At 44.3% G+C, this 15,633-nt stretch overlaps 2 protein-coding genes and 1 non-coding gene across 6 annotated transcripts; 1 reads left to right on the forward strand and 2 right to left on the reverse strand.

Annotated features, from left to right (window-relative positions):
* Nucleotides 1-10,273, forward strand: LOC127293766 (uncharacterized). Of its 2 annotated transcripts, none has more exons than XM_051323413.2 (12): nt 1-336; nt 733-1,013; nt 1,114-1,308; nt 1,716-2,062; nt 2,935-3,226; nt 3,747-3,905; nt 4,553-4,918; nt 5,288-5,353; nt 6,339-6,387; nt 6,475-6,598; nt 6,731-6,813; nt 9,621-10,273. In XM_051323413.2, the coding sequence occupies exons 1-12, from the start codon at nt 171-173 to the stop codon at nt 10,034-10,036; spliced, it is 2,544 nt and encodes an 847-aa protein (XP_051179373.2). In that variant the 5' UTR covers nt 1-170; the 3' UTR covers nt 10,037-10,273. The 2 variants fall into 2 exon arrangements, with proteins under 2 accessions (XP_051179373.2, XP_051179374.1); XM_051323414.2 differs by having other exon boundaries at nt 139-336; nt 744-1,013.
* A 159-nt stretch (nt 10,274-10,432) lies between these two features.
* On the reverse strand, nt 10,433-12,883 carry LOC127293767 (uncharacterized). 3 transcript variants are annotated; one of them, XR_007846125.2, is made up of 5 exons: nt 12,722-12,881; nt 12,527-12,629; nt 11,455-11,668; nt 11,042-11,194; nt 10,433-10,773 (listed from the first exon to the last, which is right to left on the reverse strand). XR_007846125.2 is itself a non-coding variant. In XM_051323415.2 (4 exons), the coding sequence occupies exons 1-4, from the start codon at nt 12,836-12,838 to the stop codon at nt 10,719-10,721; spliced, it is 489 nt and encodes a 162-aa protein (XP_051179375.1). In that variant the 5' UTR covers nt 12,839-12,883; the 3' UTR covers nt 10,433-10,718. The 3 variants fall into 3 exon arrangements, 2 of the variants coding, with proteins under 2 accessions (XP_051179375.1, XP_051179376.1); XM_051323415.2 differs by lacking the exon at nt 11,042-11,194 and having other exon boundaries at nt 12,722-12,883; XM_051323416.2 differs by lacking the exon at nt 10,433-10,773 and having other exon boundaries at nt 10,796-11,194.
* A 1,968-nt stretch (nt 12,884-14,851) lies between these two features.
* On the reverse strand, nt 14,852-14,923 carry TRNAP-UGG (transfer RNA proline (anticodon UGG)). Its single transcript has one exon. It is a non-coding gene; the product is annotated as a tRNA-Pro (tRNA).
* Between the last annotated feature and the right edge of the window lie 710 nt (nt 14,924-15,633).

Here is a 15,633-nt window from a genome sequence, read left to right on the forward strand (position 1 = left end):
TCCTCCGCCAGGGCCTTGCCGTCGGCTCTCTCCCCTCCCGACAACCCCACCGACCGCCGCTCCTCCGACGAGCCCATTCCTCCGGCATCTCGCGCCGCCAAGCCCTCCATCTCTCCCCCCTCTCCTTCCTAAACCCCTCGCGCTCCTGCGTCTCCCCCGCCGCCGAATCGATGGCCGGGACACCGCCGGTGGCCAGGAAGGTGCCGCGGGAGCTGGCGGAGCACGGCGACGTCCGCGTCGACGACTACTACTGGCTCCGCGACGACGCCCGCGCCGACCCGGCCGTCCTCGCGCACCTCCGCGCCGAGAACGACTACGCCGCCGCCCTCATGTCCGGTCAGATCACTACTCTTCCTGTCTCCCTTCCCTAAATTAGATTAGGTGACATGCTTGCCCTCGCTCGCTTGAATTAGGTTTGGTGGGTGATCGTGTCACTTAGTTGGTGTGGCTTCACCCAGATTTCCTAGTATTTCTTCCCGATACTATAATTACACACTGCTCATTACTAGATCGAGCTGCATTGCCATCGGCCGAAATTAGTGGGTTATGACCCTGCTCAGCTTCATTTCTAGTACTATTTGCTAGCGGAACCCGTCTGTTCACGCGGTGGCGGCGCTGGTTATATCAGTGCTATAGGTCTAGAACGAGAACCAGTGTCCGCTTCGCAGTGGAGAAGGTTGGTGCGCTGGATGTCGCGACATTTGCTTACCTCTTCCGTCCACTTCCTTCTAGATGCCAAACAGCTCGAGGACGAGATATTTGCTGAAATCCGAGGAAGGATCAAGGAAGACGATGTAGATGCGCCTCTCCGCAAAGGGAAGTACTACTACTACAAGCGAACGTTGACCGGCAAGGAGTATGTGCAGCACTGCTGCCGTCTTGTACCGACCGACAGTCCTGTTACAGTCCATGATGTGATGCCCACGGGGCCTGATGCGCCTGCCGAGCACATTATTTTGGACGAGAATGTGAAGGCTGAGGGCCACGATTACTACAGCACTGGGGCTTTCAAGGTATAATTGTGGACCATCCGCTGCTTCGCGTGTCTATGTGCGATGCCTGCTTTTCATGCATGCGCTTCTCATGTTTTTCGTAACTAAATGTTAATTTCAGGTCAGCCCCAGTGGCAAGCTAGTTGCTTACGCAGAAGACACTAAGGGTGATGAAACCTACACTGTCTTTGTCATCGACGTGGAGAGCGGACAATATGTTGGGCAACCACTTAAAGGAATTACTTCTGACATTGAGTGGGCTGGTGATGACAACCTCGTTTACATAACAATGGACGGCATTCTTCGGCCCGACAAAGTATGTGGCTTCCCTTATTCCTACATTAAATTTATCCTGATCTGTGCTAGCAAGGTGCATACTGCACTAGACGAAATATATAAAAAAAATGATGTTCTGTGATTAGCTTAGTGTTATTGCTCTAGTGATCATTGTTCTCAAGCCACTATTTGCAGTGGTCTGCATGGTGCATACCAGTTCTTTTAACGTTATTTTCTTCGAAAGGAATATTGTTACTTGAATTCTTCATGTGTAGATGTTCTATAATTGGATATTATAGTGGCAAGTTCTGACATTATCATCATGTGTGTATGTGCACGTGTGTTTACTAGTTTTGATGTTATCATCAGTGTGTGTATCTGTATGCATGTATGTTAAAAGTTTTTATAATAGCTTATTGAGTCTTTGCCTCTTGTGGGCTTTTGCAGGTATGGCTACACAAGCTAGGATCTGATCAGTTAGATGATATTTGCCTGTATCATGAAAAGGATAACACGTTTTCACTCGTTCTTCAAGCTTCTGAAAGCAAGCAGTATTTATTTATTGAATCTGGAAGCAAAAATACAAGCTATATATTCTACCTAGACATACCCAATCAGAGCAAGGAGCTTGTAGTTTTGACACCTCGTGTAGATGGCATAGATACAACAGCTGGTCATCGTGGAAACCATTTCTATATTAAGAGGCGAAGTGATGAGTTGTACAACTCTGAATTGGTTGCTTGCCCATTGCATAATGTAGCTGAGACCACTGTCTTGCTACCACATAGAGAAAGGTAATCAACTTCATCCCACCACTTATGTTTGAAAGGTCAGTCTTGTGGTTGATGGATCATATATGGGTAGACAGTACCCAATTTTCAATATATGTAAACATTATAATCAATGCATTTTTATCTGTATCATTGTATTAATTTCCTTATGGTCACTTCTAGATGATATATGAACAGTAATAGTAAATCATGATATTTGTGAACTTTGACATTGTTCATCCGATTGCAAAATAGAACACCACGTTCTATGTTATGTTAATCCATAGATAAGAATAATATATTTATTGTACGAATACTCGAACTGCGAGCAGTTTTCACTGCTACACCATGGACCTAGTTTCTTTGGATGCTCTCCCATGAGAAAAAAAAGAGGCAAATACTGTGTTCTTGTACAATTATTGCTTTTACATTTTTACATTCTTGCACATACATAATTGACACAATGTATGGCTAGCTAATGAACCTGAACCCACTGACCTTTTTTGTCTAGTAATCTTGGTCATATGGATTATTGGTGTGATGGCAATACAAAGTTCTAGATTTAGCTACATTTCTTCCTAGGTTTTGTTTCTTACAGTTATGAAGCATGCCAGAAGCTTGATGCCATGAAAACGACATTCAAGGGTTTTCTCTAATACAATCAACCATCTGCATTGAAGTATGATAGTAATAGATTATACTAGGATAGTCATATATTATCCTTGTCAAATAGACAACTGGGCGCACCCATCAGCTAAGTTGTTCATTGCAAATTTAATTGACTGTGGCTTGCTCTTATTAATGGATGTATTATGTATTTATGTGTTAGGGCTGCTGCAATGCTCATTGTATCATTAAGTAGCGCCTTTGTTTTTAAAACTTGCATCTCTTTTCAGTGTGAAAATTCAGGACTTCCAGCTCTTTGAGAATCACATTGCTGTATATGAGCGTGAGAATGGTCTACCAAAAGCAACTGTATATCGCCTACCAGCCACTGGAGAGGCAGTTGGGCAACTTCAGGGAGGACGGGCAATTGATTTTGCTGACCCAGCATATGCAGTGGAACCAGAGACATCACAATTCCATTCAAATATTATTCGTTTTTATTATAGCTCAATGAGGACGCCACCCTCTGTGTTTGACTATGACATGGATACAGGAGTGTCGGTGCTGAAGAAAATTGACACTGTAAGTTATCACATGCACCATTTAGTTTTTGTGTACCCTATTTTTATCAGTACCAATGCAATGGAACAATCCGTGCATCTGCCTTAGGATTCCCTTCTGTACAAACTGTAGCACAATGAATGAATATCATAATTTCAACTGTCAATTATCATTTGGGTAGTTCTTATTTGATGCTTAGGCTACTGCTTCTACTTCCCATATTTTGCTAGATTATTCTGATAGTATAGTTAGTTAGTTAGTACGTGATGATCTGCAGTATTCAAACAGAAGATCTTGGTGCTTGTTTTAGTTACAAACTTAATACTCTCTCTGTTTCCACATGTCATCGATCATTATACTTTATACTAATATAATCTTCATGTGGAAAACATATTTATTTTGCTTAAAGTTGCATAAGTATGACTGTGTATGGACTACATTTTGGTACCTGCTTCATTCTAGCAAATGTGTTAATTTGTTGACCAATTTTAGTAGAAGTAACTCTAAAACCCTGTTGATTTGAACTTTTGAATGTTCTTAGGTTTTAGGTGGATTTGATGCGTCAAACTATGTAACGGAGAGAAAATGGGCTGCTGCTTCTGATGGAACTCAGATTCCCATGACCATTCTTTACAGAAAAGATATGGTGAAGTTTGATGGCTCAGACCCCACACTGCTATATGGGTATGGCTCGTATGAGGTGTGGACACAATCTTTTATGACAAGTTTCTACAATTTTGTAGTGTCATATAACTCATGCAGATATGTATGGTTCATCTTGGATGCAGTCATGTGGGTCACTCGTTTGGACAGTCATTTCAATTTGCACAGTAGTTTCAGTTTATTTGTACGACAAATACCAAGTCTCTGCACATGAATATCTTTAACGATTTCTTAGTGTTAACGTTTTTTCTTCTGTATGTGTGCAACAAACACAATCTGTTTCACATTTACATATTACACACTTGCTGTTCATTGGATGCCTTTATCCAGGAAAGTGTCAAAGTGGTTCATCAAATAGTTGGTACATAATGAGCTTCAATGCGTGATATATTTTACAAACATGTGAAATAAGAAACACTCAAGACCTGAGGCAAATTGAATTACAAGTTTACGTTTGAAAGTTAATTGGGGCATAGACAAGAAAAGAGAACCTAAACATTTAAGGAATTTGCCTATCTGATAATACTGGTTTTTGATATTGTATGTTTGGTAAAGTCTGCTGAACAACTGGTAAACATAGCAGTTTCCTTTTAACACATAAAAGTGGTCATATAACTGATATTATTAACAGAATAAGTATGTTGTGCTAACCATGCTTATTGTGTGCACTTCTTATGCCAACAGATATGCATAGATCCGACTTTCAGGGGGTCTAGATTCTCTCTGGTGGACAGGGGTTTTATATATGTGATAACTCATATCCGTGGAGGCGGTGAAATGGGCCGGAAGTGGTATGAAGATGGAAAGTTGTTCAAAAAGGACAACACTTTCACCGATTTCATTGCTTGTGCTGAGCACTTGATAGAAAACAAATACTGTTCGAAAGAAAAGCTTTGCATCAACGGGAGAAGTGCAGGTGGCCTATTGATGGGTGCTGTCCTAAATATGAGGCCTGACTTATTCAAGGCAGCTGTTGCTGGGGTGCCTTTTGTTGATGTTCTCACAAGTATGCTTGACCCAACTATCCCGTTTACTACAGCTGAATGGGAGGTATGCATCTCCTATGTTGCATTTATTTTGTTTCCATGTTTCACTGTCATATTGTCACTTCTATGCTAGCTTCAGTTAGACTTGGATTAACTTGGATCCAGGCCAGAATTAACTTGGACGGGTCTTAAAACTAGGAAATAATTGTCTCCCTATAAGATCTCACCAAATTCATTTTTACATAATTTGAACATCTATAGGGTTTATGTCATTTCTATCCTTATGACAAAAGTAGGAACTCAATAGTTTCACGTAAGGATATTAACATTATTCTTCGTGCCCATTGCAATGCACATACTTTGTGCCTATTGCAATGCACATGCAGTTTTATTTCTTCTCTCACCAAGTCATCTGTTTGTCCTTTTGGTTCAGGAGTGGGGCGATCCAAGAAAAGAAGAATACTATTATTACATGAAGTCGTATTCCCCTGTTGATAATGTAAGTGCTGATATTTCTGTATTCCTACACAAATTTGCTAAATTAGGATTACCCTCAAGGAAAATCCACTTTGGCTCATAGGTGTAGATGCACCCGTTGTCTATTTTTTTTTAAATGTCCAAAAATTCCGAAAAAGATATTTGGGTGTACATCTTGACATTATATGTTCACACACTAAGTTTCACAAAGAAATGACATTTTTATGAGCTGTGTAAAAAACACAATTTTCGGTGATCCAAAATAGCTTTTCACGAGACATGTTTTTATCCTTTTTACGTAGGCCACACAAAATGTCTTTTTTCACAATTTTTTTTTGAGTGAGCATAGAATGTCCAGATGTACACCTGGGATTTTTTTTCAGAATTTTTTGACATTTTAGAATAACCTTAAAATGCATTTGTTTTAATAGGTGCATTTAGACCTGAGCCAAAACACCACTTATTTGCCCTCAATGCCTTTATTTCTGGGTGCTATTTATTTGAGTACTGTCAGTCGCACTACTGATAGTTCCCTTACTCTTTGGACGCACAAATTTCAGTTCAAGAAAACATGAATATGAGCTGGGACAAGACTTTATTAATGTGTGAACCGTAATAGTACTACTCATGTCCATAAGGGTTATATATGTTAACTTGCTGCACACTGTGACATCCTGGCTTAGGGCTCAATAGCATTGATAGAATACTCATACCAACAAGTTGCAACTTCTTTTCCGGAAGCTCATCTCCAAAGAACTCCGAGGTTACGTGTGCTTGGCCTGGAGCAATTTGAGGATGGGTGACCGACCGGGAAGTCCTTCCCGGGTGTGCACGAGTGAGGATAAAGTGCGCAGGAAAGACATGTGTTGGTCTGTCGGCCTAATCTAGAGGTCCTATAAAGCTGCCAGGGTAGCAGGTCCGGCCGGGGTGTGGCCGGGGTGTTACACACACGCTATGTAGGCTTGCTGCAGAAATGTATTCACCTGAGGTGTCTGTCTACGCTGCAGGTAAAAGCACAAGAGTACCCCCACATTCTAGTCACTGCTGGCTTAAACGGTACGGTCCTTGGCTTCCAAGTTTCTGTTGGCTACAGTTATAGCAGTTACATTACATGCTCGCAGCTCACTCCTCTGTGATAACCAGATCCTCGCGTGATGTACTCGGAGCCTGCTAAATTCGTGGCAAAGCTGAGGGAGCTGAAAACGGATGACAATCTCCTGCTATTTAAGTGCGAGCTCGGTGCTGGGCACTTCTCCAAGTCAGGGAGGTAAATAGAAACGAGACATTACTTCCTCTTCAATTGGTTTCCAGCGCTTGTTCTTGGTGTATGATGTTGTTGGTACCAAAAGGAAGAAGCTGCATTGTGTTTGTGACCTAACTTCACTTGTTGAACTTGCAGATTCGAGAAATTGCGAGAAGACGCCTTCACTTACGCGTTCATCCTCAAGGCGCTGGGCATGACTCCTCCAACAAAGGCTTCTGGTATGTTTGGTTCATGATGCCCAAACTAGCCCTCAAATTTTTTGTTGCCTATCATATTTGATGGAGGATGCCCTGGCCAAAATATTGGCAAGACAATCCCCGTCAACATTGCTTCCCCCTCGCGTCGCCCCCCAGGTGGCGCCAGGGGCACCCAAATCACGCTGCCAGGCTCCCCTCGAATAAGCCCTTCCCTGCCGCTGGCCTTCGCTGCGGCGGTGGTGGCACCCCCCGCTACCAAAGGTGGCCGGGGGTCCCTGTTCTCGTGGTGGATGGCCGGGTATGCTGAGTCGGCGGACTTGGGTCACGGTGGTGGTGGCGGCTGATGGCTGGCGTCTGCGGCGTGGTGGCGCGGGAGGGGGCCGAGCTCAGGGCGGGGCGACTTCGGGGATGGGCGTTTCCACCCAGATCTGTTGTGGCTGGGGCGGTGGTCGCCTGCTGCGGCTAGCCGGCGTGTGGGGGCCCTGGCCAGTGGCGGCCCTTCACGGGTTGGGGGCAGCCTGGAGTGGTGCGGACGAGCTCGTGGTGGTGGTTGATGGCAGCAGTTTCGGTGGTGGTGTGGGTGGCTGGCGCTGAGGGAGGTTGGCGTGTGGAGGCGGCTCCGTGTTGCTGGCGCATCAGCTCTGGTCCCGGCAGGCTAGGTGGCGTGCGTGGTGCTCATTGTCGCGCCTGAGGTACGGCTGCGGCCCGGAACCATGGTGGTTCTTGGTCTCGGGCAGTACTCCCCTGTTGCTCGCTGGCATGGTGCTCGGTGGGGCACGGCGGCTCATGCTGCGTCCAGCGGCTCTGCATCCGGTTCGCCTTTTGAGTCTGGTGCGTCGTGCGAGTTTGGTCGCCGGTTGTCTCCGCGAGGTGCGGCTGACTGTGGTGGATGTTGCTTCTTCGTCGACGGGAAGGTTCGATGGTGGTGGTTGCTGGGCTTGTAGGCGTCGGTGCAGGGTGCTGGGTGGCTGAGGGTGTGCTGGGAGCTTGGGTAAAAGACCCTAGTGCTGGCGGCGGCTGCGGTTGTCATTGACCTTCCTGGAGGCATCGCTGCATTGCTCCCGCACAGTTCTGGTCTACGGTGCAGCTCCTGGGGAAACCCTTGATCTTGTGTGATCAGGCGATGGCGGTGTTGTTGTGTCATTTTCCCTCTTGGGGGCTTCATCTTTGGAGCTGGACATCGGCAAGCGGGACCAGTGGCAGGGAAAGGTGTTTGTGTTCAGGCTTCTGTGGCAACAATGGTGGGGATGAGCGATGTTGGAGACGTTGAGGTAGTTGGCTTTTCTCCAGCGTGTCCGCAGGTTTGCCTCAGCTAGTTTGTTGCTGTGAAGTCTAAGCTGCGGTGGTGAGGTCACGGTGGTGTACGATGACTGGCGACAGTTGGTTTGTTCGGTGATCTTCCGTGGCACCAGCCTGCCTGGTTCTCCTTCGTAGTTCTTCATCAGAGTCGGAGCTGTGCTGTCTTGTTGCAGCTTGCGGAGTTTTTGGCACGGATCTTCATGTGGCTCCGCACGGCCTCTACAGTGTGAGCTGGTTCGACCATCATCTATGGCGAAGTCGGAGTCGTTTGCTCAGAGTTTTGGGTTGGCGTTTTGGTCTCCTAGGGGAGAAGTGATGACAATGACGCTTGTGTGCGGTCTCGGCGAGGCCCTCCTTCGTGGGTTGTGTGTGGGTTATCCAGCACGTGTGTCGCTCAGCGGTTTTGTGATGGTTTTCGCCCGGTTTTCCATTAATTAACTGGGACCTCTTCTTCTTAATTAAAGGATGAGGCAAATCTTTTGCCTCCGTTAAAATCTCCGCTAGCATTTCATTGATTATTTTTTGTACCCTTTTAATTTGGGAATTAGTTGTGAGGAATGGACTAAAACTTTCCCGGCGATGGCCATCTTGTGCCCCTTGTACCGTTGAAGACTTCGGCGGTGAACTGGGAAAAGTAGGCCTCGTCCATCCCAATCTTCCGGTTCTTGTAGCAGCTGAAGATGTCCCGGTTACCGTCAGGGCATGTGTCGCCTGAGGAATCCCATTAGGAGCCCGCGTGCCACATCCCCGCACAACTTGCCATCCACCGGAACACGAACTGCCTGCCCGCTGCCCTTTGCCTACAGTCCACAGGGTAGAACTTCATGATGCTACTATTCCTGTCCATGAAGACAGGTTCTGTCATCTGCGCACCATGGGCTGAGATGAGAGGGTCCATCTCACTCAGCAGCATCACCTGCCAATTAAAACAATGCAATTCGTACGTGAGATCCCTTTTTCCCAAGCAAGAAACATATGGAAACAACATTTGCTTTGGGTGCAAGCAATGCAGAACAGTGGCGTTTAGACGTTCAGTATCATCCAGATGCAACATTTGCTTTGAGTGCAAGCCGTATATTATACAGAACAATGGGATTTGCCACCTGCATTTATAAGATGGAGGCCAGGGTTGGCGCCTTGCATGCTTATAAATACTTCCTTGACAAGTTGCTTCGAACAGGAAATCAACCCTTTCCTACAAAATAGAACTTGCTTTTGATTTCTGGTACACCAAATTTGTCTGATCTTCCTTGTACTCCAGAAGTAGAACAAATTGTGAGCATATAAAACATGAGAAATATTCTTGACAAGGTGTGAGCATATAAAACTTATGAGCACATGTAAAGAGCTATGTATTTATTTTACTACTTGATCGAGTATAAACAAAAGTGAATTTGATAGCTATCACTAGTTATTGGTTGTCTACTAGCTATCATGCATACATAGCTGCACTTGTTTGCCATTATTTGTCTAATACGTGTATAAAATGTTATGACTGCATCTAACTAGCTATTCATATAACTTTGCAGGTGCTGAGCAGGTACACAAATATGAGCTGCCAGATAGTCATAGATTTGCAGCATATATTGCATTGAAAGCACTAAGCAAAAACAAAAAAATTCAGAAGACAGACAAAGAACATGTAGCTAATCTTCTGAAAACAAGTGTAAGAACTGTCGAAAGGATATGGAAGAAGGCAAACGATCAGCTTGCAAGAGGGGAAGAGGTTGATGTTTCCAATAAAAAGAAGGGGAGATGCGGTAGAAAGAGGGCAGACCTTGGTCTCTCAAGAATATCTTCTATTCCTCCCGAGAAAAGGTCTACATTGAGGGCACTTGCTAGGGCTTTGGATATCCCCCCTTCTACGTTGCACAATAGGCTCAAATGGGAAAAAAATAAGGCTGCCACAGAAGCAGTCTCAAGCAAAAATAGCTCAAGCAAGTGAAATGTTATCACAACACATCAGCCTGGGTTGTAATTTAAGTGTAGCTTCCTAAAAGTCATATCTGGCAGAAAAAGAGGTGTACAGTACAAGATTCAACTTCATTAGACAAGTAACTGATTGACTTTTGCGTGGTGTGTGATAGTGTGGGCTCTAGTGTTGGAATCAAACAATGTACATTACAGTATATATAAGTCCAATCAACTGGAGTATCAATTGTCATGCGTAGAAGGTTATCAAGTGTTGTCGACATGATCTGTACGCATGGAGCGATGGGAGATATATTTTGTCAAATAATGCATGTATGCACACCATCTGCACGTGTATGATAATCACGTGGCAAGCTATGAGCTTCCAAGATAAATGGAAGGAATTAAAATGAGCAATGCAAACCAAGAATAGCCAAAATATAAAATGGACTGGGTATGATGTAGGTTAACAATAAAATGCCCCTTTGGTTACATCCATTCAAAAACACTTATACTGAATAAAGGGGCATCTATGTAGTTGAGTTCTTCACTTATTGTTACTATGAACAAGAAAAGCTTGAAAGACAACTGCAACAACTAAAGGCGTTGCAAAATTTACACTACCAGCAGCAGCCTCAGCTATCTTCCTCAGCAAAAGCCCTGGGTGTCTGCACTAGATCACTAGCAGTAGGAAAATTGTCGAAATCTGCTCACCGCTATCTCCTCTTGCTCATTTTTCTCTTCCATATATTCATTCTGGATGATGACCTCCTATAATAACCACACGTGAGTATGCTGATGAAGCATGCCGATGTCCCAATATATTTATCTCAACATGAGAGAAGGACTGCACATGATGCAGGTTAACAATAATGTTTCCTTCCATAATTTGCAGGCTTGGTTACATCCATTCAGAAACTCTTTGACTGACAAAAGGAAAATCTATCTATTTGAGTTCCTCACTTGTTAGTCTGGACCAAGAAAAGCTTGGAAGACATACTGAAACAACTAAAGGGCGTTGCAAAATTTAAACTACTACCAGCAGCAGCAGTAGCAGCATCATCAGCGATCTTGCTCAACAATAGCCCTGGGTGTTTGCACTTGATCACTTGTATTAGCAAGAAAAGTCATAGCAATCTATGCTCGCCACTATCTGCTCTCGCTCAGTTTTCTCCTCCTTTTGCTTTGGAACCTACATCATACAGAAACACACCATAGCTGCATCCTCAACACACCTCTAGAAGGGCAGTAGATTTCAAGATAGCAAGTTTCAGCATAAGGTGGAATTATGTGATGTATCAATCTGAGCTAAGGGCAACTAAATTGCTTGAGATGATCAAAAACTGAAAATCTAGTAGCACGGGTATGTAACTTGAACACGATGCAGCATATGTATGATTCGAGAAAAATGAAAGCATGGACAATGTCCTAAGCAACGGGAGTAAGACTTACCCATCCTGCATCCTCTTCCGTTTACTCTTGACGCTACTTGGCTCTGGCTGATCTTTGCTGTGCCGCCTGAACACCTCGGAATCGCTACTGCTGACGCTGGCATTAGCATCCGCATCCGCATCAGGATCCCTTGAGAGTGCAAGTCTATCAAGAATGGTTGGATCAACCGCGGTTTCTTTTAGGCGTTCTTTGAGACTCTCCAGCAAAGCAACACCTGGAAAAACAGGTTCATCAGATAGATTCCCCATACAATGTGATGGAAGACACTGAACAAAAGGCGAGCAGTGTATTCAGAAACAGTAAATGCTGCATTTTTTCATGCAATTGCAGATGAAGAAGGATCTACAATAGTTCTTTTTGTGCGAAGCCAGCCCAAATACTGAATAGATGTTAAGTCGGGAAATATTCGAGTGTGCTGCATTTTGTGGAGACTGTATGCTGCAGCTCTGAATCAGCAATAATGAGCTATGCTAGTAACTCCTAGTTTTATTCCAAATATGTCTCATTTGTCACACAAATTCAGAGTATTAAGAATAGCATAAACAGCTGAATGTTTCCATGGCATGACACTAGAGCAGGCAAATAATAACAAAGACTGTAGCTTGACCACCAAGAGGGAAAGATCAGCATTTATCACTGAGCCACTACTAGGTTTGCGCGTATCCTTATGTTCTCAATTTGGCCAACATAATATCAATTGTATAACACAAAAATTATATCATTAGAAAGTAGTAGTACATGTGAGTTTCTATGATATATATTTTGCAATATATATCTTCTATTATCATTGTCAAATTTATAACCTAGGGATACACGCAAACCCTATGAACCGGGACGGAGGGGACTAGCCAGGATGCCATAAGGCACGGTTAACTATTCATGACCGTTGGCAAATAACTAATTCTAAGAATACTTAGCACAGTTTTATTTTTAGTTGTTTCTGCAAGGTGCATAATAGTGTGATGAATGTTACAGAGATTGCATAAGTAAGGATGAAGTCAAGACCCCAGTGTCGATCGACGGAAGAAGAGGGGAGGTGCGGTGGAGCAATGGCGGCAGTTGAAAGAAGTACCGATCGCCCGCAGCGTGCGCAGATCGAACGCGTCGGCGAGGTGAGGGCGGCCGGCGGTCTCGGCCCGCTTCACAGCCAGCATCTTCAAGCTGATGAGGAAATCCTGCAGCACCACCACCATCGAACCTCTTGTCAGGACAGGAATATCAAAGCAAGAAGAGGGAGAAAGAATAAGAGGTGGGGGGCGTCACGGACGAGCTCGGGCTCGGAGAGGCTCGCGAGCCACCGCGACTCCTCGGAGCTGCTGCTGCTCTCTGCGGCCGGCGCAGGTGGGGTTTCGCCGGCGGCGGGTGCGTGGTGCGGCGCCTCCATGGGAAGGGAAGAGAGAGAGTCGAAGAGGAGGGGTTTGTGTTTGTGGGCTCAGATGAACAATTTTAGTATAATTGAGAAGAAAACACTATGAGGCCCACCCTCAGAAAGATCTGTAGGAGGCCCATGGCGCGCGCATTTCTTTGATAATTTAAAGAAATGGAGCTCCACGATGAGGCTTCTACTGGAAAGTAATCTTCAGAATAAACATGAGTGTAAGATGATGCATCGACTTAAATCAAATTGAAACTGGTATTTTGTTCTTCAAACGTTTACCTACTGAAACTCTACCGAGACTTATATATCATAATAACTGAAACAACACAACTGTATGTTGTTCATCAGTTCATAGCAATGATAGCATCTACACATAACTAAATCGGGTTATGATTTTACACAAATGTTACTGTTGTTCATCAAATTCGTAGCACTTGTGTAAAATCATAACATTTGAACTGAATCGGGTTATGCTAAGTGCTTATGTTGTTTTGTAGTTTGTGAGATGCAAACTCACTAAAAAAACATAAAATTTGTGCTCCTTTTGTGATGTAACCGAAGACATAACATTTGTGCTCCTTTTGTGATGCAACCAAGGACATCAGTTTGTGCTCTATTGGCTATGGGAGTGTTCATGTAAACTTTATTTGCATCTACTTATTTCATATTTGCAATTTCCGCCATTGATTAATTTGGTTTGTAGGGAAATATTGTCAAAATTTCCAAAACAACTGCCAGATTCGAAGTGGGGAGGAGAGACATGAGAGAGGAGAGGGGAGGGGCAAAGCGTCATAGCAGATCTAAGATTAGAGGGAGAAACCTATTAAGTTCAAAGTAGGACATTTCAACAAATGGCCAAAGTAAAATGGGGCATTTGAGCTATGCCAAAGTAAATGTGTCGTTTGGAGCAAATGCAAAAGTAAAGTGGGACATTCTTTCAATTTGGAAACCGGAAAATTAAGTGCAGTTCGTCGCAATTAGCTAGCTTGATTCGCACTACGAGGAAAGTAACATACTCCCTTCGGTGTTAAATAATTCTTACATACTTACTAGATTCATTAAACTTGACTACTTAAGACGAGTATTTAGAGCTAGAGGGATAGTACTAAAGTACTTTTATTAGTACTATCAATCAAATCGCGGCACACCGCAAAGTTATTATTACGTCAGAAGCAAAACGATTCAAAGCCTCGCAAAATAAAATGGGCAATCCATGCCTTACCCGCGACAAAATCGCAGAGTTATTATGATTGCAAAGAATGGTTCCAAGGGTCACAAATAATAAATATGGCTTCTACGTATACCTTTTAGCATTGGGGTGCATTTTGCTAGAAATTAGGCGCCTGATTTTTATTATGTGTCGGTCGACTCCTTATCCATTGGGTTGCCTCGAGATTCATGCTGACATGATAGTTGTAAGTGGATTGCTTGCAGCTAAGATTCATAGTTGCAAGTGGGTTGCAATGACGAAAAAAATATCCACACCATTAAATTTGCTTCAAGATTCGTGATGATCTATGAGTTGCACATAAGTCGCAACTGAGACTTGATGACATCACATGACTAAGATTGAGTTAAGTGTAAGTCAGCTAGGATCTAGACGTGATAAATCCAAATGTTTCACCTATTTTTTGTATTTGGATATGTAATTATTTTCATGGCTATATCTTAACAAAAGATTATGAAAGTATAATTTCAGCAAGGGGAAGTTAAACCTAAAAAACATGTTAACCATGATAAACTTGTCTAGATTTTAAAACCTCGAGATAGGAAGAAGTACTAGCATTGATCTTAGGACTAAAAAAAGTAGAGAAGGAGAAAGATGGAAAAATGTTTGGCCTACTTTTTTGTGTTTGGATAATTCTTTTCATGGCTATATCTCAAACATAAGATTATGAAAGTGTAATTTCAGTAGAGGGAAGTTGAAGACCAAAAGACCAGGTTAGCCGTGATAAACTTGTCTAGATTTTAGGACAGAAAAAGAGAGAAGGAAAAAAGAAGAAAAAAACGAAAATGACTGGGGCGTTGCGAGAATCGAACTCGCGACCTCTCGCACCCAAAGCGAGAATCATACCACTAGACCAAACGCCCACTTTTGTTTAAATTGTTAATTCCCATTAGTTGTAAGTTAGCTACTAATTTGGTGCAACTTCCCAGGCAAAACGTATCGACTTCTTGAACTGCTCATAGCCGCCTCCTCCGCTGATGCCGACTGAATGGCCGTGCGGCTAGTTGCGCCGCACTCCGGGGAATAACTCATCTGAACTCCATCCGGAAGATCCCAGAGAACGCCCTGCTTCCTCGTGCGGATGATGCGACTCTCGATGTCGCCCTCGGCTCCTCGCGCGCAGTGCACCACAACTGCTTTTGCTTGTGCCGGGGCGCGTGACGGCTGCCGGCTTGCCGCCGTCAGATCAATTTGGCGAGCGAGAACATCGAAAGGCCTGCTGGTGGCGTCGTGGTGGCGCAGCGCGTCGTGTTTGTGTTGATCTGCATGCCTTCACTACGGGAAAACACTTCGTTGCCGTGCGACAGATCGCACGGCAAAGGCTCTATTTTGCCCGGCAAAGGCTTTGCCGTGCGTCGACGCACGGCAACGTATGCACGGCAACGCCTCCGACGGCAACAAAGACATTGTCGTGCGCCTGACCATACTACACGGCAAAGGCCTTTGCCGTGCGCGCGCAACGTTGCCGTGCGGCCGCTTTGCCGTGCGCGGGATCTTTGCCGTGCGCGCGCCCCTTTGCCGTGCGGCCGATCGCTGCCGTGCGGCGTCCTCTTTGCCGTGCGCCATCCTCGTT

Source organism: Lolium perenne, chromosome 4, assembly GCF_019359855.2.
Source record: "Lolium perenne isolate Kyuss_39 chromosome 4, Kyuss_2.0, whole genome shotgun sequence".
NCBI classification, from domain to species: Eukaryota; Viridiplantae; Streptophyta; class Magnoliopsida; order Poales; family Poaceae; genus Lolium; species Lolium perenne.

What these genes read in the sequence shown, in the direction of transcription:
- LOC127293766 (XM_051323413.2), top strand. Translation starts at nt 171, where the DNA reads ATGGCCGGGACACCGCCGGTGGCCAGGAAGGTGCCGCGGGAGCTGGCG. An exon ending in CACTTCTCCAAGTCAGGGAG is followed by an intron (nt 6,599 to 6,730) that starts GTAAATAGAAAC and finishes TTGAACTTGCAG; the next exon opens with ATTCGAGAAATTGCGAGAAG. An exon ending in TCCTCCAACAAAGGCTTCTG is followed by an intron (nt 6,814 to 9,620) that starts GTATGTTTGGTT and finishes ATAACTTTGCAG; the next exon opens with GTGCTGAGCAGGTACACAAA.
- LOC127293767 (XM_051323415.2), bottom strand. Translation starts at nt 12,838, where the DNA reads ATGGAGGCGCCGCACCACGCACCCGCCGCCGGCGAAACCCCACCTGCG. An exon ending in GCGCACGCTGCGGGCGATCG is followed by an intron (nt 11,669 to 12,526) that starts GTACTTCTTTCA and finishes CTGTTTTTCCAG; the next exon opens with GTGTTGCTTTGCTGGAGAGT. An exon ending in CGGAAGAGGATGCAGGATGG is followed by an intron (nt 10,774 to 11,454) that starts GTAAGTCTTACT and finishes TGGTTATTATAG; the next exon opens with GAGGTCATCATCCAGAATGA.